Source organism: Thermobia domestica, chromosome 1 (genome assembly GCF_964235325.1).
Source record: "Thermobia domestica chromosome 1, izTheDome1.hap1.1, whole genome shotgun sequence".
In the NCBI taxonomy this organism is placed as follows: domain Eukaryota; kingdom Metazoa; phylum Arthropoda; class Insecta; order Zygentoma; family Lepismatidae; genus Thermobia; species Thermobia domestica.
The window spans coordinates 12,840,192-12,863,116 of NC_137454.1; the positions used below are offsets into that span (position 1 = coordinate 12,840,192).

The following is a 22,925-nucleotide window of genomic DNA, read 5'->3' on the forward strand; positions in this document are numbered from 1 at the left end:
AATGTTATTAGAGCTTCCTTCTTGTTGTTCACTTCACACGAAAACCTACAGGTCCTATATATTACATACTTGTGTATTCATAAGGAATTTATCTTATTAAAAACTAGCTACTTGTTTTAAGTAAACTTAATGGAACTGTCACAGTCTGAACTCAAGAAAATTCATACCGGATATTGCATACTCTAATTCTAGCAGAGGTTTCCACAGGTGAGTCAATTAAATTGTAGGGAAGTGTCGAAAGAAAATTAATTAAAATATAATTTTAAAAAAGAAGAGAAACTGATTACGACATTGGCTGAGAAAGAACTGTATCGTGAGGGTATGGTGGCAGGAAAGAGAGGGAGAGGCCGATTGAGACTTCAGTTGATGGACATTATGAATTTTTTTAAAAAACCGTACGTGAAGAGGAGGGAGAGTTAGCTGAAGGTCGTGGAGCATGGAAACTTCTCAGTTGCGGCAAGTGACCTGCCAATAATGGCAGAATGCCTAGGATGATGATGATGATGATTGTTAAATTCTAAAATTCGCGATACACCTTATAGGACTGCACGACAATCCAATGTGTCTCAGTTTACAGATTGGGAAAGGCTGGCCTAGATCGTGGATAAGATTAACAATAGGTACTCAAAAACAACGTTCCAGGCAAGAGAGGGGATTATAGTTCCGTGCTCTGGAGTAGCTTCAAAATGTGCATTAGGTTTTTCGGAGAATGTCAGGGGAAAATTACAAAGGCGGAATAAGCACTTATAGACTCTTAGTTCTCAGAGCGCCAAGAACAATGTATTCGTATTCGAGATGCGAAGCGTCTTGCAGTCCGATCTGTACATACATAGGTTACCCTCACTTGCAGAACAGTATTGAAACTAGAGATGCAAAAAGTTGGCTTTTAGGAGAGGCGGTGATTTTTTCACCCATAAAAGCAGTTCTTTTTTGGAGGGGGGAGAAAAATGTAAACTTCCGCTTTTGTCACCTTTCATAATTTATTATTCAAGTACCGTTGTAGTGGATTTTACCATTAAGAAAGTATGTTTATAACATCTACTAATTGTGATCCAATGTTCAGTAAGAGGCTGGCTGTCTTGATTGATTTTCAAATAGGCATTAGAGTTGTTTCCAGCAAGTGTAAGTTATGCAACTACCATATCCCAAATGTATTTTTGGTTGCCTAACCATCTTATCAAGCTCCTGGAAGTTACACATTTTTATGTATGTGTTTTAGTGGTTGCCTAAATGCAACCTGGTAGGCAAGGAAAAAAAAGTACGATAAACCAAGAAACAGCTACTTTTCTTTATATACATATAGAATATTGATTACATCTTGTTCTCTGTTCGGGAAAAATCAGAGATATATTCTTTCTGTTAGGTGATAATACTATAAAAATAAACTGACAGAACGACGTGAAATATCGTGTGCCTTAAACAGAGTTAATCCCATAACTAGCTGATCTTCTGGTAATGAACGTGTCCTATTACTAGACAAATTATAAGGAAGACTACTAGTACATGACTTCAACAATCGATCTATTTTTATTTGACTTGGCGTCAAATAGTGCGGGATAGCCAGATCATATCTTCATTTTAGACGTATGGCTTAATTCCTTTGCACGTCAGAAACCCCCTACGTACGGGGTGGGATTTATTCTTAGCCTGGCAACGCTGCTGACTAAATCATTATGAATATTGAGGAGGAAGTAAAACAGAATGAACAAAAGGGAAAACGAGGCATACTATTTATTGTCCTCCATTTAAGTTCATTTTACTTGAATTTGTTGCAACAAATACTTATATTTTTCATTAGTTTTTTTTTTATTTTTTTTATTTTTAAGAAGAACAAAAAATTACGGAAAAATTATTCAACTTACCTTGGCTGAGCTTTCGAGCGGGTTCCAATAAACTGCTATCGCGTTGTGTGCAACTTCCTCTATGCATCCGATAAGTCCCACGCTGTTTTTCGTATCTACAACGAAACAAAATAAACAATATAGCAAAACTACAGTCTTAGCAGATAAACAAGCAATAAATCAACAATTGAATATTAAAAAAAATAAAAAATACATGGTCAAAGCGAGTAACATAATTAGGAAAGAAAACAAACAAAACAAGAAGCAATATAACAAAAAATAGACATGGGTAAGAACAGTCAAGATCCGCATTTAAGTATTTTAGTCCTAAACCCAAGAAAATTTTGCGATCCGCCCTTCTTATGCGCACTTAAGTTATGTGTCGTCTTCTTGTTGTTCACCTCAATCATGGTGGGCAACATGGATATTTTAAAACTTTTTTCCTCGCTTGGGAGAGCTGTTTTATACTTTGATAAGGCCTCTTCTTCGTAACTGCATCGAGATATTCTATCCTTGGTCTTCCTCTTCCTGGTTTTCCTTCTGCCTTTTCCTCTATCAACATGGTGATCCAATCGGAATGCTGAATAAGATAGCCAAGTATGCTGTTTCTTCTTTTTCCTATTATTTTCATGATCTCTCATCCTTCATTAGCTTCCTTTAATACGTCTTCATTCCTTTTCCTTACGGTCCATGATATGCGCAGAATTCGGCGCCAACACTACATTTCAAATGCTTCCAGCTTGGATATTTCAGTTTTTCTCAATGTCCATGTCTCTGATCCGTAAAGTGTCACGCTTTATACCAGCTTTTTAATTAGTTGTTTACAAACGTCCAGTGACACATTTCTTGATGTTAGTATTCCTTTTTTCCTATAGAATGCTTGTTTAGCCTGCGCTATTCTGAAACTTACATGTTTTTCATTTCTTCGGTCCGAGGATATTAGACTTCCTAAATAGGGGAACGTCTTCGATTTTCTCTCCCTCTAGCCATATGTTTGCCCCTTCCTGTCCTGCTCTTGTGCACTTTATCACTTTGGTTCATTTTGCATATTTTTTTTTCCAGTTGATCGTTCAATTTATGTGTAAGCAAAGAAAAAAAGATGAAACACTATAGTGTGTCTTTATCAAATAAAAGCAAAAAAACACTAAAATCACTAAATACTAGTTTATAGGAAATAAAAAAAAAGTAATAGTCTCGGTTTCTGCTAGCACCAGTAGCGTCGTAATAAGGAAACTTGGTCACGATGTGTTATTAACATTGTTTTCAGTATAGATCTACTTTAAGTTTTTGTCTCGTGGTTAATTCAATCTCGATTTTTTAATATGACGCCCGCCTCTGGAAATTTGCCGCCCTGGGCCCGAGTTTCTGTGGCCCGTGTGTAAATATAGGCCTGGATCAGTTACACGCTTGTTCGGTTTTGTTCTATTTATACATGCTGAATATTTTCAAAACTATAATGAACAATATACACGTTGATATAATTGACAATCAAAGTGTTGATTGAATAGAACAGTATTAACAAAGCACTAACTATATGTTCATAATACTTAAGTAACAGTTTCGGTTATGTAACAGTGTCTTTATTAGACACGTTATGAAAGAATAAAAACTGCGAGCGGTCCTGGGTACGATTCCCGGTGGGGAAAGTGTAAAAAGCTTTTTCAGGCCAGCCACCCTAAATGAGGTTTTCCTCATTCACACCAGGCAAATTGTCGGGGTGGTACCTAACTTATAGGTCCCAGGCCGCTTCCTTCCTTTCCCAATCCTTTTTTGCTTCCCTTTCCCCGGATTGTGTGCTCACCGAGGGACGTCATCCCTCAAATCGTGAAGGGCTAAAAGGCCATAGATGCCGAAAGCCCAGAAATCTAAATCCTAAGAATAACAACTTAAATACCTAGGTATAAATAAGGTGATGGAACACGTAAACACCTGCAATGTTAGTTAACCCACACGACATAGTTGTAATAAATGGTTGCAGCTTCCACGGGGTATACAGCTTTTCCTTTTTATCTTCTCGATCCATCTGTTTTCTATTTATATATATTAAGTAAAATTTTAATCTCAAGCTGATTCCAGGGAAATGGGCTGAACAAATCTAGTTAACTTATTATAAAAGTGGCATTTGATTTTATTGCTGCAGTAACTTTGGGAGAATCAATCTGATTACTTTCAACAGGATGGAGCTACATATCACCATGCAACACCTCCAGCAACTTCATAACCAGCTTCCTCGGTGAATGCATAATTTGTAAAAACGTATACTCTCCCAGCCCACCTGACTTAAATTCTCTTGTTCTTTTGTTGGGAGTACTTAAAGAATAGGATGTATAAGAATCAGTGGCGTATGAAAGGGGTAGTTCCGTAGTTTTAACCCTTCTGCACTTATTGTATTTAACCCTGCAAAAAACACTTATTGTATTAAAGTATATATACACAAGAATCAAGCGTCTTGAAAGGATACGAAATTGGGTGTTTAAACCACATTTGTGTAATTCTGTGCACGTTACCCCGGTGTACCCTCCTCTTCATGGCGCACTCCAAAATATCTATTTAAAATAAAATGAATAAATTTTCCTGAAATATGTAAATTATATTTCTGGAACAACACTGAAAATAATTCAGATATCTTCTGAATTTTCATTGGCAATTACTTTCCAAAGCGCATAAAAGGTTAGCAACCTGAAGTTAAGGTAATATTGCCAGGATGGAGCGCCTGTCTTCTGTGATCAGACAGGGAACTAAAACAACACACTTATTTGAAGAATCTCTATTTCAAAATTATGTCTTATGTTATACTGAGAACCATATGTTGGCGTAGATATAATATATCTATAAATGACGTAATACCCCCGCTCTCCAATCAGTTGGTATGGCACCCATCGAATTCATGACGTCTTCCTAATATTTATGCCACCACCCTTTGTATGGAGCCACCCCATGCTCCTACTTCTATGGTATTGACAAGATCCAGTCCACTTCCTACATCCGACGTAACAAAACGTCTCTCCCACATTTGCTGTATAATTTAGAACTGATTGTGCATTGTTATTGTAATTTGTTTAAAACTTTTATACGCATCGCCCTGTACTATAAACTACATTTTGTATGAATATAGTAATATTTTAATTAGAAGTATGTAAGATTATATAAATGAATATAAACATTAATTCCAGAAAATTACGTGAGTTTAATGAAAATACTATTGTAATTAATCAAGTACTTACGTCAATTTCACACATATCCTTCTTGGTGCATGTAGTAAAAGAAAGAACAGAAAATTTAAATTTCAATGAATGTAAACGACCATTTAAATAACAATATAAAAGCAAAAGAACAATTTGTATATTATTAATATTAATATTTATAACTTAACCCTTTTGTGACGGCTTACCTCCACCCCTCCCTGGGCCTTCAACGGAATGTCCCCAAAGAGGGGATTAGCGATTTTTTTCCAAAAAAATTAAACGTTTAATTATCACTTTTAATTGTATGTGATTGGGAGCGTAGTGGTCCAGTTGCAGAGAGTTCACCTCTGGTATGTGGGATCCCTCGTTCGATTCCAGCCCACACTAGCTTGGGATTTGTGGTAGATCAACAACTTCTGGCTGCATTTTTCTCGGTGTTCTCCCGTTTCCCCTCCTATCTTCAACCCACTATTTCATTATCATAAACACCGTTCTTCCTTAGCCTCGGAGCACCGCCATGTAACGTTAAACTCACTGCATAAATACCTTAAAAAAGAACCGGATAATAATTAAACATTTATTGATAGCGGGATCATGGTACGTGTTAACCTTTATTTACTGGGATTCTAGTAGTATTACCCCCGAGACGAGGCGAGACGAGACGAGAGAGTTCTGCCAATAAAATGATATAACTTTCCGAGATGAAACATCACTTCCACGACGTATTTTCGAAACGAGACATGGACAACACTAGATTGTAGTGACTTTTTAACTCTGATTTGGAAGGAAATTTTCATAACCTTATTGATATCACTTCATTTTAAAGCAGGGGCGGATCCAAGGGGGGGCGATCACCCCCCAGGGGAGGAAATTTTCTTATTTTATATATATAAATAAAACCCATCCCAAAGTTTGGAGTCCTTAAAAGTAGCAGTATGATAACCCACCGCCCCTCCCCCAGAAGTCGATCCTGGATCCGCCCCTGTTTTAAAGTGTCCTTCATCTGATGGCTGCTTTTTTATTTTTTTTTTATTTATTACTTCTTTATCCTTTCATCTTGTAGTTTCATTGTCGATACTTCTCATGCAACACTTACAACAATTATTAATTGTCTTTTCACCTTTCATTTAATTGCTACTGCCTGTCATCTTAACTTTTCTTTTTACCTGCGGTTATATACCAGAAATGTCGGAAGTTGCATTTTGTGACAGAACGACAATGTAAAAGTTGCTAGGATAAAAGAAAAAAAGAATATAGTAGGCTATATTATTATATTGTGAGTGAAAATGCATATGAAGAAAAAAAAACACTTTTTCCTGCTTTGTTGACGATAAGGAATATCAGAGGACTATCGATTCAGCCCTTCTGCTCTCATTTTTCCCAGGATACCTTGCGGTCGGTGACGTCACGTGGAAGTATCGGTAAGAATGTTATAAAATAGAGGATCTGCCCACTCCACAAAATCGTGAAGCCATACGAATCCTATGATTGGTGATATTCGTACCTGTGAAAGGTTATTCCGGGTAATTTCTTCTCACTTTTATCGTACTTACAGGGCTGTATACGTGCACATGTAACCACTGTATAATATGGATCTGAAGCAAAAATAAACGACAGACCAACTACATGTCTACACATGAAGATCGCAAATGTTTTGAGCCAACATATATGGCGATCATTTAGTTACATAATAGGAGGAATATACATATGGGCAGATCCTCTATTTTTAACCTTCATGGGTATCACGAAGTATCGTCCAAGAGAACAAGTGAAATATTGCATACGTAATTACGCTAGTTGGTATACTGTTGCAAAATGGGCAAACTTTCCTCCACAAGACGTCACAGACAGGGAGCTAATCAGAACGCTAAACGCGAAGTGAGACTACCTGTTATTTAATATACCTTAAAGGAATATGTCAGATGACTGAACACTAAAGTGGTTGTAGAAATTGTCTATAAGGGATTTGCAGATAAAACGTCCAGTGCTTATAAATCATAAATAGCTGAAGATAAAAAGATTAAACCAAAAGTGAGATACGAAATATCAGAAGGTGTATCGAATGAAGCGTTCTGTTCGCCCAACAGTATCATTCATCCTGCGGCTTCAGAGAATGTTAAGTTGTAGGTTCTCGATGAAAGGGATGCTAGAGTTGAGTTGAATTTGAACTTAGTGTCCCTTTTAGCAACGATGCTATATGAGACGTGGACCTACTGATTAACGTGGAACCCAAACCACATCAGCTGCCGCCAGGAATCGAATCAGCTCTTCCACGCCAAGGGCGCGTACGCTAACCGCTTAGCCACGAAGGAGCTCTGAAAGGGACGCTAGAGTTTGAGGTATAGGCATAATATTTTAAAGTGGGTTTCTGATTAAAAACATTTCGTCTATGTATTTTCTTCTGTTTTCTCCCTCATTCTAATTTCACCAACTTTTCAATCGCCACAATTCGCTGCTTTTTATCACATAATCTGCTTTATTCAGTGGCGGATCCAGGGGGAGGCGATCGGGGCGATCGCCTCCTCCCCCAGAAGAGGAAACTTTCTTATTTTATATATATAAATAAAAACCCATCCCAGAGTTTGAAGCTCTTAAAAGTAGCTCTTAGTAACGGTATGACAACCCACCGTCTCCCCCCCCAGAAGTCGATCCTGGATCCGCCCCTGTATGTTAACGGGACATTCAACCAAAATATCATTTAATTTTCTCCCACAGTGTTTATCTACCCAAGTAACTTGTTCTCATAGAGCTAGCCGGAAAGCTCAACGCTCGGTGGGAACTGAAGCTGAGACTAGAAGACGGAACATCATTTTGCATAACCATCTTTATAAGGAAGTTATTCCATTCCTCCCTGTATTTTACAGAAAGTTGTGTGTGTACGTAAATGAAAGATGTTGACCAAGGTGTGACAACATTGTTTGGGCAGGACTTTGAAATAAAAAATAATAATAATACAGTTCTTCCGCTTTTTTGTTATTATTATTATTATTATTTACATTGTGTTTTATATGTGTAAAGTTTATGTCACGCAGAGAGCGTAAACACACTACTGTATGTCTGCGACTCGCACGTCTTAAGTTACGCGATGTCCAACATGTAATATAAAGTTCCCGCCCCGTCTGACATTGCCTGACAATAAACAACGGCTGTTTTTCCACATTCCTATAAGGTTCGTGCATACGAGCTCTTTTCCTTCACGGCAAAACCCAATCACGGAACTCAATGAAGTCTCAACTGCACAATGCAGCTTGTTCTTTCCTCTATGGAGGGGCGTAAAAGAAAAAAATCAAAGGCCAATTATTTTATGGGTTAAACACATTCTTCCAAATACATTCATAAAACAATGAGATGACCAGTACAGGACTTAATAACATGGAAGTGGAACGCGGTCTTCTTTATATCACGTGTTTTACACGAGGTGCATACTATAGTAAGTTTATAACACACATTTGAAATGAAGATGCCTCACTGGTACCACATAAATTTAGCATGAATTTACTCTTTTTTTTTTTGTAATTGTAAATTACAATAATTATAAAATAAGCCACCAAAGTCAAAATTTCAAGAATAAAACGTCTTATTTCTCTACAAACTTAATAATAATAATAATATAGATGATATAAATAATTTCGTAAGTGTAGTAACAAACAAGAAAATCAGTAATGTTGTACTTGGTAAAGAATCTATTAGCATTGTAAACAGTATTCGATTATTCGTTATTAAAATAATTTTTCTGCTGTTGTTCAAATGTCTGAATATTCATTTTAAATGTTCGAATAATTAGACATATATTAAGGAGATAGGTTCTGAAGGGTCCAAGTTCCCCCCTGCCGAAAACCTGAACTTTTCTGTAAATTTGGTCTAGTTTTAGGAGCGATTTTGCAAATTTAAAAACAATTTATTCTTATGTTGTATTTGCTTCTATGCTCTACGGTATTCCGCTAACCTTTTCGTCTTCACGTATTTTTTTTTTATATCGTCCATTAATTGTAGTCTCCTTCGCCCCCTCCTCCTCTTTCCTGCCACTATACCGCCTTGGCACGTCCCTCATGATATATTCCTTCTTAGCCAATGTCCCAACCAGTTTCTGTTCCTCTTCTTAATAATATCTAGAACGGTTCTTTTCTCCTCCACTATTTCTAACCACCTCTCATACATGAAATTGGTCCCATAAAAGATTTCTATCACGACTATTGTATGTAAAATATTAACTGTAAAAATCTATGAAATTTCCCGCATTAAGAGTCTTCACCCCGGCGAAATTAAAATACCGCTAATTTTACAGTAATTATGTGATATCTTCAAATAGATAAAGGATAATCGAAATGTGGAACAAGAGCGCCCTAGACAATATTATTTTACATAAGAAACCGTTATCACGACTCACTTATCTGCTTTCGATTTCGAGCCATTTTGAAAATCGGCATTTATTTTCGCGATTCTAAACAGCTGAAAACGGAAAGCCACTAGGTGACTTGTGATAACGGTACCTCACGCAAAATATTATTGTCTAGGGCGCTCTTGTTCCATATTTGAATTATCTTTTATCTATTTGAAGATATCACATAATTACTGTAAAATTAGCGGTATTTTAATTTCGCCGGGATGAAGACTCTTAATACTCATGAAAACAAGAAAGCTTCCATTCCTCAGTACTAGCCCCAACTTTTACATTCAGGATAGTGCAAGCAGCAAAGTTATAATTTACTAGTATTTTTATTTTCAATTCCTTCGACATAATGATGATATGTGTCTTCTATAGAAACTAATTCCACGCATTAGTGATCATTGTATTTCATTGTTAAATTTCGCTCTGATTTGTTATAACTGCGTCAAGGTATTCAAATTTCCTCATCTCCTCACATTGCTTTAATTCAGGCCACTTAAAAAGAGAACTAGAAATTCATTACACATGACTTAAGAATGAAGAAAATAAACGTGATGCAAGTGCAGCTAAAAAAAAAAAAAAAAAAAATCTGATATAAACGTAGCAAGAAATGTGAGTGTGTATGTGTGTGCACACAAATTAAATGAGCTAATGTTGCCAGGTCATTAAGGAAGAAGCATGGCGTTATATTTACCACCTAGAATTTTAAGTTTTGACACTTCCAAGTGCTCAAAAAAGAAAAAAAAATGGAATCAGTTAATGCATTCATGAGGAGGTGAGCATGTGAGAATGCACCAAACAACGTATGCAATTGACCTCTGTCATGGAAGTAACGCTCGTGACTTTTAATAGATCAACCCATCGACAACGTGTTAAAAAAAAAAAAACGAAAAGAAAGAAAGAAAAGGACAGTGTCCGTTTTCCTTATCATGGAAGGTCAAAAAATATATCATGATTATAGGTGAAACAAATTACATCCTATAACTTTTTTTTTTTTTTTTCGAAAGCATTCGATCATTCACGCGATGTTTCTGTTGTGATGTCATCTGCTGGTCTCTTTTTATGTTTCTCTGAGTCTTTCTTTGGTTGATACGTTGCACGAACACACAAACAGATAGATTTTTCATCTTCTTTAATGCTTCGTGCAAATCAATTTTCACTCTCCGCCCTTCCATACTCCTCTCTCTCTCTCTCTCTCTCTCCTTCTGAATCTTCAACGTCAAACTATTTCCAGCAATTAAAGGTCACAGGAAATCTTTTTTTTTTTTTTTTTTAATATATTATCGACAAGTACGTGAAAGTTGATAATTTTCGCCATGACTATCGAGTCCTAATACTGTCATGAGTCATTTGATAAGTGGATTGCAATTAATTATTACAAGTTTTGTTTTTTTCAAAAGGAAGTTTATAACCAAAGTCATATAAGAAAATTGTGCAAAGAAATTAATTGGAAAATCGGGAACAGAATTAGTAATGTTTTACTACACATACACACACACACAACACACATGATACTGTTCTTGTGGAATCGTGCTGATATATCTTTGATCTCTCCTATTAAGAGTCTTCATCCCGGCGAAATTAAAATACCGCCAATTTTACAGTAATTATGTGATATCTTCAAATAGATAAAAGATCATCGAAATATGGAACAAGAGCGCCCTAGACAATATTATTTTAGATGAGAAACCGTTATCACGACTCACTTATCTGCTTTCGATTTCGAGCCATTTTGAAAATCGGCATTTATTTTCGCGTTTCTAAACAGCTGAAAACGGAAAGCCACTAGGTGACTTGTGATAACGGTACCTCACGCAAAATAATATTGTCTAGGGCGCTCTTGTTCCATATTTCAATTACGTTTTATCTATTTGAAGATATCACATAATTACTGTAAAATTAGCGGTATTTTAATTTCGCTGGGATGAAGACTCTTAAAACTTCCACAGCGCTGTAGAAAGAACTGCTTATCCTAGCTTATAAGAGTGTATAAAGATTAACGTCCTTGTGATGTGTAAAATAATAAATACTGTATTATAGGAAGTGTTTTTTTTTTTTTTTTTTTTTTTAGGAAGAAAACAAACGTATGCCGGTACTCGCCACGTATATGTTATCCTACGTGTTGTGATTGGCTGTGAAGGCAAGCGTCAAAATTTAAAATGTGGAAAAAATTGACATGTTACCTTTCTAATTCATATAATATGCTCTTCTTCCTGTCTTTCAAATTGAAACATTCATTTCGTTCATATATATGTGACTACAGAAATTACCTCTTTAAAATAAGTATCGTTACTATATATAGTTACGCAACGCCAGAAAAAAACGTACCTATAGATATTTATGATCCCAATGCTAGCATACAGGGTGTTAACGAAGTAGACACACAAACTATACAAGAGATGATTGTTCACACAAAAATAATTTTTTAAAAAAAGTTCGTCTTGACCTGTGGGGGAAAGTGCATAGTTTCGGAAGTAGGGCCGTCTAAGAGCGTGGAAAAATACATGAAAACCTTTCGGACACGGGGAATTGTAAATGTGATGATACATGAAAGGATAAAAGAAGTCAGGGATACTCTTTCCAAAATTGCATTTTAGCAATGTGAAATGTTTGGGCAAGGGATTCTCACAAAGTATAGGAAGTTCCCAGACATGCTCGTTCCGAAAGGTATATTCATTTTTCTTGTGTTATATCCTGATGGGGATATCTATGTGTATCCAAATTCCTACGTGTAACGTTTACATATGTACTAAGCTTCCATTTGCATATTTCAGAATTTCTTCCTTCCCCCCCCCCCCACTTTCGTAGAAAAAAAATGTTTGCATGATATTTACGGTATCCTCGTATACCTTTGGTTTTAGATTAGCACGGTACATGTGTCAACGATCCTGATATATTACAGAAAGCCTCTAATGCTCCAACTACACAACACTCAAAATTGTCAATTCTTAATGTATCTTTCTTCCGCGGTTTGAACGACAAATGCAACTTATCTTAAGGTAACTTTGTTGGTAGGAACCCTAGCAAAATGTTGTGAAAGAAGACTATGAGAAAGTCAGTTTCAGTTGGAAGAAATCAGACTCTGTTGGATTCTTCGCATATAGATTCCGAAAATGATTGCATTAAATTGTGATTTTCGATTATTGATTATTATTGCGTAGTGAAATATTGAAATACAATATGTTGCAAAACAGGTTGAAAACAAAGTTTGTTATTAACGAGCTTATATTGTTTCAGTGATATTGTATTTCAACTTAGTTGTAATGAATTGCAGCAAAATTTACAAATAAGTCATATGCAGATAGTAGAAATCTTATATACTTCATTGCGTTTTATGTTTGTTGTAAAGAACACTGTTTTCAAAGATATGAAGGATTTCATTGTTTATATAGTGTCGACATCTCCCATAGTAAGTGTCGAGTTCTTCCGCAAGACTTCCGAAATCTACTGATCCGCAGCATTCTGTTTATGTGTTCTTGCATTTGCAACTACTGAATTTCACGGGCAAGATTTTGCGTTTTATAGCTAGGGTAAGGATTACTGACAAATATTATCGCTTTCGCAGAATAAAATTATCGTAACTTTCACAGTAGTGTCGAGTTGTTGCTTAATGTGTCGAAATGTCCCTAAATAATCCTATATTATATATATATATATATATATATATATATATAACTCAAAGGAGGTAATTGTCCCATCTCCTCCCCAAAATGATACCACTCTTAAAGTCTCTGAAAATGCCCATGGTTCACTTTCTACATGTCATTTCACCCCTTATAGAGGCCTTCACATCAATGTTACTTATAATTATCAATGACATTTATCCATAAATGATGTTTGTAAAGATATGTGCAAACAGTATGTAAGCTTGTTGGTAACAGAAGGACGTTCAGTAGCTACGTAATACAATTCCCGAATTGCGGAAGAGTTGTAGCTTTTCCTTCAGTCCTAGAGAAAAAAAAAGCTTCCTTCTCTCGAATATGTATGCCTTAGGAACAGTCATTCATGTTGTTAGAAGGTTTCTTTCATTTCCTCCTGTTTTTTTTGTTGAAAGGTGTTGCCCGAGGCTTTGTGGAAGAAGATGAGGACCTTCCAAAGATGAATACAAACCTAGCTTTGCGTGCACTCAACAAAAGAGGATGGAGAACACTCGCAGAATCACGTGTCGCATGCAACACTACAGAAACGGCACTTTGACGCACATATAGACACGCTTATTTTATATACCTATATATATATATATATATATATATATATATATATATATATATATATATATATATATATATACAAAGTCTTGTTCATTTCGTATCAAATTCATGGGTTTTGATATCTTTCCCAATATTCTGTAATGAAAAAACGGTTTAGCAATAAAGCGTCACTGATGATCAGAATTTTCCAAGTCTGATTGTTGCGATTGACTATTGAATTAGGTATTTCGTTTATTATATCAGATGAAATGCCTCGTATCTTCCCCTTCTGGTAATCCTTAAACATTCACACTTGTAATATTATGGTCAAATTTATACATTCTACTATGTGGTTTTGAAAATCAGTACGTAAAATTACAAGAGGAAGTCAAGAGTCTTACACACGAGGACTAATAATTAACAATTCAAGTACCAAGGGCACCGATCCTGGGGGGCTGGGAGGGACCGGGCCCCTCCAAACCTCATGTGGGACCCTTCATTGTATTTATGAATATACAATATTTGGCATAATTTGAATGCAATTTGTCTTTAAATCCTCATATATGCCTTCTGCATCTGAATGTGTCCCCCCTCCCAAATTTACAGATAAATCGACTCCCTTGCCAAGTACCACACTTATATGGTTTTTGCATATGTAATATTTTAAAACTCAATCTATTTCTCTATTCCAAATCTATAGTTTTCAGTTTTCTATACAACTTTCAAAGCTACAGTCGAAATACACTGGCTATCTTCCCAAAAATGCTCTACTTATCTACGTTGAGATAAGTGGACTAGAACTTATCTTTGGGCAGAATACTAAAACATCATTTATTAACATAAAATATATTACATTGAAGTTGTCTCTTCTCCGAAAGATAGCTTGCAGGTGATGTCTCGTGCTGGAAAGTGGGTATCTGCTTTTATTGGAAGAGGTATACCTAGCAAAAGAAATCAACGTGGTTTCGTCTAAAACCAGTATAAACCCTTACTGGAGAGACCTGAAAATGATATAAAATGACATTTTGTCTAATGCAAACCCAAGGATTTCAGAGGGCAATTCAAACACTAACCTTCGCAACTTCTTTTCTTTGCTAAGAATAAGGGTACCACAAAACGATTCTTCAGTTTACGCCACTGAATAGTTACCGAAAACCCTTAAGGCAGCACATTGGTATTATTATTATCGTCAGACCCGCGGTGGCTCAATAGTAGAGCGTTCACATCTATCTGAGGTCCCTGGTTCGATCCCAGTTCCTACCAAGTGGGCTTTCTAGTGGATAAACACCGTGTACGTGGATTTCCTCGGAATACCCCGTTTCCTTCCACTTCTTCATACCACCATTATTATTATGAATCTCATCACTACTGTCTCCCTTAGATTCGGTGGGTAATCGTGAGACGTTAAAATAACATATTTCGTTAAACTTATGTAGCACAAATCTCTTTCCTACGAGTCGCGGATAATATAGAGAAGCTATAAGACTCTGAGCTATTAATCATTGTCTGCGCATATTTTATTTGGGCGCGGGATATTATAGCATTCGCTTCTACTTTGACTACGAAACACAGAATAACTAAAAATACCGTATTCTCTCATTGTTCCTCTCTTTCGCCTGAATCTAATTTACATACTTCATCCATGGACGTCTTGCTTGGGAGCCTACAGGATAAAAGAAAAAAACTTTTAGGCATTTTTCAAGGTTTTTCTCTCAATGATAACATCATTAGTTTCTCCTATTAACTTTTTCCTCTTTTTTCTCTCTCGAGAAGCCATGGGATAGAAAGGGGTCCAGTGATCACCTCCTGAGAATTCTTCTCTTTTAACATGTTTTAACACTCAAACATATAGAGAACTGCTAACAAAGGAGTTAAGTGTTGCCAACCGTTCGTGAGTAAAACTTTTTTCCTGTTCATTTTCTGCAGGTACAGTGGGTGATTGGTTAGTGAATATAATCCGTTCAAACGATCATAAATTTACCATCGATTTAGACGAAACTATGATTAATTTGTTCTGGAGACCTAGAACAAAATACGAAAAAATAATATATGCACATAAAATGTACTAATTTTAGAGACTATATGAGTTTTTTCTTTAACTACAATTTTCAAAGAACAGAAGCGTTAAGGGAATATGAAAAATGAAATGAAATCTCTGAGTTTTACGTCCCACGAATATACCGGTGAGGCTAAAGGAGACGATGATGATGAGTGGTGAATGAAATGGTGGAATGAAGAAAGTGGGAGGAAACGGAAGAACCCCGAGAAAACCCACGTTAAGGGAATATGAAAATCCAGAGATCTCATATTAAGTAGCGCTCAAAAACGTTGTGTACATAGCTGTCAAATCCTCGCTCCTGAAACTGTTTACTGTATAGACTGCAGTAAAATTCAGTTCCATAAATTTTACACAAGGCGTCGCTTCTTTTTGTGTTTGTCCTAAGAGATGTTCGTTTTCCGAACATATCTTTGTTATTTGTAGTTAAAAGCCTTCTGCAAAAGTGTTCACTGTGTCCAATTTATTCGCACTCAGGACTGTTCGTTAAGTGATCACCTACTGAATATGATAAATGACGTATAATATTTTTTTTCGTCGTCATAAAATAATACCATAAGCAAACAGCGAAGTTATTAGCACACTTGCATCTTTGTGGTCAATCCTGGTGGTTTGCCTTACTAAGAAGACCAATTGTGCAATTAATTACAGTTATTCTTTACAGCCTTTCCGGAAATATTTCATAAGGAAATGGAAGCTTACAAGTGGTAAACTGCTCACTTCTGATAGAAGGGGCTAAAAGCAATTTTAAAAAAATCTTACTGTAACAAGATTCTACTATTCCATACAAGAAGAAAGCACTGCGTTGTAAATCAGTCTCTTTGATGAAAAATGTCCTCTACCTAGAAGTCGGGGCACGGTGGCTCACTGGTAGAGCGCTTACCTCTGGTGTGTGGGGTCCCTGATTTGATCCCGGGTATGTAAGTTTGTTAGTAGACAACATCGTGTCTGTGAGTTTTCTTGGGGTACTTCCATTTGATTCCAAATTCTCATTTCATTTATTCTTCCATCATCATTCACTTGCTTTAATCATCGTTTTCCTTAGTCTAAAGAACACAATTGTGGGACGATAAACTGAAAGATTTCATTTCATTTTCTACCAAAAGGTCCCGCGTTAAATCATGATTTGGAGATCCGCGGGTCACAACCTGGAGTTTGAGGAAAGAAAAATGACCCAACTTTCCTTCGTATTACCGATTTTAGTTTCAAAAACTGATAAACGTGTGGATTTAAAAACAGGTATTTACTGAGAACATTGAATTTGATCGTGTAGTCATGCAACCAAATTAACATAAAGGAAGGGAGGGTTGCGTCAATTCAAGGATATGCAGATTTTAAAGAAAATTCTAGTAAAATAAAATTCAGTGCTAATTTATTGCACAAGAAGAAATTTGGAACCCACAGTAAGCTATAAGTCCACGTTTCATATAGCCTCGTGCACGAAGAGACGCTAAAACCTTAATCCCATCCACCAAAGACGTAAATACACATTTACTCCGAACCCAGGGATAGGGAAATGTAATATTACGACTTAACTATTGAGTAAGTGGCCTTTTTCAGAACGAGGTGAGGGTCACATCAGGAAATTTAGGCGGAAACGTCATGATCCTTGTGAAGCACTACCCGTGACATAGGAACACATAAATTCCACGATAATAAGTATAATTCTGTTATATAAGACACCTAAGAAGAATAGTTGATATTTTTAACGATACCTGAAAAGTTTTTAAAGAAATGAGAAAATATTTCAAAGAATAAACGAACATTAAATAAACAGAGCTTTTTTTCTTTTGTTCACAATGAAAACGAGGCTTATATAGAAGAAAAACACACAATTTAATCAACATTCATACTAATTATACATCTTTTAAAATGCAAACGGCCCATAATATCCTGCTAATTGGAGACTTAATGGTAGATTAAACGAGTGTCAATTGCACTCTCTCACACATAAACACAACGAGTAATTAATTATGTAAGAAATTCCGTTGAGTAAGAAAGAGCGAAATAAAGCCCATTTGTTCGTGAGATATTTCTTATCACCTTCGTTCATCTTCAGAAGAACGATATTGTATCCAACTCTTTGTTGCAATCTGTTCTTTACAACTCGCGTTATGTTCTTAAATAGCCAGATAGTTTTCCACATTCGTACTTTACTTAACTGAACTGTAAAGGGAGTGCCTTCTTTCTCTTTCCAGTTTAACGTCCCACGATAATGCTCTTTGGACTAAGTGAGATAGATGATTAAGACAAGTGAATGATGATGGAAAAAATGGTGGAATGACATGTGGGAGGAAACGAGAGTACTCCCCAAGGAAATCCACGAACACGATGTTGTTCACTAACAAACTTACTTGACCTGGCATCGAGCCAGGGACCCCATGCACCAGAGGTAAGCGCTCTACCACTGAACCACCTTGCCTCCCCTCTCAGAGAAATGTTTTCTGCTTTTAAAGGAATTGCATTGGCCAAGGCTTCTCAGACTGGTCCTCTTAAATTGAACATTAGTCAGAAAGAACAGATGGCATTAAAGTGAATTGCATATCATGTATTCTGGTTAAGTATCTCAAACAGTCACTTCTTAGTTTTGTGACAAAATGGCCTGTCAGTAATGGTGGAATGCTAACGATAATAAAACATAGTTAACCAAAAGTAGGTGGAAGAAGGTTTGCATTAGGGGTATAATATAGCAATAATGTTCATTATAATTATGCTGATTTTGTTATATTAGATTTTATAACAAAATTTATTTGATTTTATTTATTATATTTTTTTCTTTCTCAGTCTAGAAAATCCATAATCTCAAAATAAATATTAAAATTTGCTGTCCACTTACTTTTGGTTCGCCCTGTATAGTTCAAGAAGGAAAGTAAGAAAACCTCCTTAAGAGCCTGCCTTACTAAATATAATACAAAATTTACCATTTTTCTTTTGCTTGTTTATTCATCAGTGAAAGAAGATAATGAAATGCAAGTCACCACAATCATAGATAATGCTATTCTACAACAGAAAATATGGACCTGAAGAATGTTCAGTGTTGCCATCCATAGAAATTACAGTGTTGCCAGAAAAACAATTTCCCTAAAATCTAAGTTAAGGCAGCGAGTAGAGAAACAAATTCAACTGCATTTGGTTACGTATCATGTCTTTTTGGTTTCCTGTGAACTACTTTTTGAATAATAGTTTTATTTAGTTTGTAATAAACAAAATAGTTTTAAGATGCCGTTATTAAAACTAAATAATAATGTTAATTAAAAAGTAGTTCACAAGAAACCAAAACAACATGATACGTAATCAAATGCAGTTGAGTTCATTCCTCTACTCGCTGTCTTAACTTAGATTTTAGGGAAATTGTTTTTCTGGCAACACTGTAATTTCTATGGATTGCAACACTGAACATTCTTCAGGTTCATATTTGCTGTTGTAGAATACCATTATCTATGATTGTGGTAACTTGCATTGCATTATCTCCTTTCACTGATGAATAATCAAGCAAAAGAAAAATGGTAAATTTTGTATTATTTTTAGTAAGGCAGGCTCTTAATTACTGAAGTTGGGAATTTTCCAGCCACTGCTGGATTTACCTATAAACCATTTGGTTTGCGTGCTACGACCTTCTTACATATGCATGTTATGCTTTCTTTTTTCCAGATCTGGGCACTTCTTTATTATCGTTTTAAAGGTGTACAGTGATTAATGCACGACAATAAATCTCATGAGAAAACGAGGAAGCCTTGTGTTTTTAAAAGACTAAAGTGGTGACAGCGATCCAGGAAAACACAAGTTAAAATTGAAAACAAATGAAGGCTGAGTTTGTCATCACCTGGATCCATAAATGCTTTTTCTTCCTGTCCCATCATTGTACACTCTTCCATTAACATGACTCGGCTCTGAAAATAATTACATTTTAACCTCGTGTTTGTGACTTCTCCTTTCACCTGATGATATCAAAGACGTACTTTTGACAAATTGACATTCAAGTGGTGAAGACACGCTCATCAAAACGAACATGTGAGAATGAAAAGGGGGGCCGTTACACCACATATGTCACCGCCCAGAGACATACTCTAAAGTCACGTAGAAGTAATTCCGATGTGAAGACACGCCCTTGTGACAAAAGTATCTGTATGTGTGGATAGAAAATATTTTCTCCTTCCTCTTTTCCTCCCCCTCCCCACGTGGGCACTGATGGCAGCCATTAAGACTTAACAATATAGGATACAGAAGATTGTCAACTGTTTTATGAGCCAATGTCCGCCAGCTGGTAGTTCCAGTGAAGTACACCTGGAAAATTTTCTTAATGATCAAAACACAGTGTTTCCATCACCCAAAACTGATCTCCATACTTAACAACGTGGAAGTTTTGTATCATTTTAACATACTGTCTTACTGTTACTACAAGGCTGCATGTACACAGTACGCAATGCGTCTATAAAAACACTGGGCACACATTAGGCCTTCGTATAACGATTACTGCATCCAGTAGCGTACACAGGAATTTATTTCGGGAAGGGGTCCAGACTCAATATGAGGGTATTTCATATTAAAATTCCTAAAATTGTCCCTAAAATTAGGCTAAATTTACACAAAAGTCGAAATTTCGAGGGGGGTCCGGACCTCCAGGATCCACCCCCTGCGTACGTCCCTGACTGGATCCATTTCATGCTTTAATTATTGGGACATAAAATGAAAGTCCAATGGACTATTGGGCCATTCACCATTTGAGTTTCGGATATTATTAAAGTATAACATTGACCACTAGATGTGCACATTATAATATGTTCTTTCCGTCCAGCGATTCATATTCATGAAAGAAATAACCATTTAAAAAATATATTGTACATAATGTTTTGAAATGTTCTTTAAATCCATTAGACATTAGGACGACCTTGATACCACATCACTCGATTTAAACAATGCATTAAACTGCATTTTTAGCTTCTAACGTGATCTGTAATCCGGAGAATTCAACATAACCTATAATTCAACCAATCAACAGTATAACATCATTAAATTAAAAGTTTTCTGTCCCACGATCATGCCGGCTAGGCTAAAAGAGACGGTGAAAATGATTGAATGCAATGGTGAAATGAATAAAGTAGGAGGAAACTGGAGAACCCCGAGAAAACCCAGGCACACAGTGTTTGTCCACAACAAAGGTCACTTGGCGTGAGCTGGGATCGAACCAGGGACCCAATACACCAGAGCTAAACACTCTATCACTGAGCCACCGCGGCAAGATTATTAAAATATGAAAAAAGGTTTCGGATCATTTGATTCCACTAGACAGTTTACTGAACATTAGGCTATGCCCAACAAATTAAGAACCGTCATCGAATATCTATTTGTTGCTCACAAAGTTTTGGTATTAGCTGAGCATCAATTCATAGTCGAGTATCAGACGAGCATTACTTGATTAAAAGCTCTAGAAAATTCAAAAAAAAACAACACTAAATTTAAACCAAAAGTCTGTCATTAAAGGTTTCAGCCTCCGGAATTTAAGACTGTAGACGAAAGAACGTTGAAAATTAGACGAGGGTGGGAAAAGGTACAATGGGGAGGATAGGAGTAAAAGAGAGTGTACTGACGTGGACCTGCACTTGGAGTGAATGGAATCCAAACCACCGTAGTAAGTTCAAACTTCAAGTGTCCCTCACTGGAAATCAAATTCGGATGCCATGCTCAAAGGCGCATGTGTTAAGACATTCAACCAGTGGGGGGAGGGCTCGAAAAGAAGATTTGATTTGAGTTTTGCGTCCCATTCAGCAGTAAGGTTATATAAGACGTGAAGCTACAGCTTAACATGGAATTCGAACCACATGAGCTCCCACCAGCAATCGAACCCGGGTCTCCCAGGCCAAAGGAATGTACGCTAACCGCTTATCCACGAAGGAGCTCATAACTTGCGGTAATCCATTGTTAATTTGTAATTACAAAACCACAATCTTTTCCTCTTCTAACGCCTTAATTAGCTGGTTGCAATATAATGTTCTTTTTCAGCACTGAGGTTATATAAGACGAAATTTGCAGTTCAAGATACAACCCGAACGCTATGATGCGTTCAATGCATGAAAGACACACGTTCATGAACTATACCAACAAAGAGGGCTTTTGTAATTTGCAGGTCCAATATATCACAGGCTGTATCACAAATGCACTGCTACTGCTTAACAACAAATGGAAATCGTAGAAACAAAACAAATTGGCTGTGGTGGACAAACACCGTGCTCATGGGTTTTCTCGGAGTTCTCCCGTTTACTCCCACTTTCTTCATTCCACCATTTCATTCCTTTCTCATAATCACCATCTCCTTTTAGCCTAACCGGCATAACCGTGGGACGTAAAACTGAAAGATTTCATTTTCAAAACAAATTGTTATAACAGTTTTTTTCTTTCTTAAAAATAATTACTGGGTTTTGGCGAATACGTAATGAAGAAAATTTGGCCCCATACAATTTTCTATCTATATGAGACTTGTGGGAAGACACCTTAGTAAGAAGAGAGTTCTTTTTTATTATTATTATTCTCAATAAGTTTTTTTCCTTTCAAAAAAGATAAGAAAAAATTACAGAAGCATTAAAGAGAAAGTATTTGGGTTCTTGTAAGGTGATACCTGCTCAGGTGTCTAGTTTCATCCTTGTACTCCCGAAACCAGTGACAGCAGGTGAGCAGTTTCCCGAACCAAGACCTTGAGATAGAGAATTATATTTCAGAGGGATCTCTTCCCCCCACCCCCACCCCTTCTCTCGCTTGTTGGTGTGTCTTTTCTCTAGTGTAACATTGAAGCACATTGAGTAGAAAGTGCAGAAGCAAAATATAATGCTTTGTTCGATTTCTCTTCTTCCCGTACCCCTCACCTTGTGTCCTGAATGAAGACTGGGTGTCTCCAAAAGGACATACGAGATGCGTTCCAAAACTTACATCTCCATAAAGCGTGATGGTAACTGAGGTTTCTTCGTTCTCAAGACGGAGTTATACAAGTAAATCTCTTTGTTAAAATGAATGGCACAGTATTTTACTTCTTTTAGTATATATATAAAAAATCTGCACTCCTTTGATAAGTTAAAATTTGCAACAAGGACATTTGTGACACAAGGATCCACTTTGGCTAAATTGCATTACTCACGGGGTTTCCTCAAAGGAAAATGAAATGAAATCTTTAAGTTTTACGTCCGACGATTATGCCGGTTAGGCTAAAGGAGACGGTAATGATGAGAGATGAGTGAAATGGTGGAATTAAGAAAGTGGGAGGAAACAGGAGAACCC

General features: G+C 36.5%; 1 protein-coding gene across 6 annotated transcripts in view; it reads right to left on the minus strand.

Moving 5' to 3' along the window:
• Positions 1-22,925, minus strand: part of grh (grainy head) — a 603,835-nt gene that overhangs the window by 88,954 nt on the left and 491,956 nt on the right. For all 6 annotated transcript variants that reach the window (XM_081754667.1, XM_081754669.1, XM_081754656.1 and 3 more), the window contains exon 7: positions 1,863-1,957. In XM_081754667.1, coding sequence (XP_081610793.1) covers positions 1,863-1,957 — 95 coding nt within the window. The remainder of the gene's footprint in view (positions 1-1,862; positions 1,958-22,925) is intronic.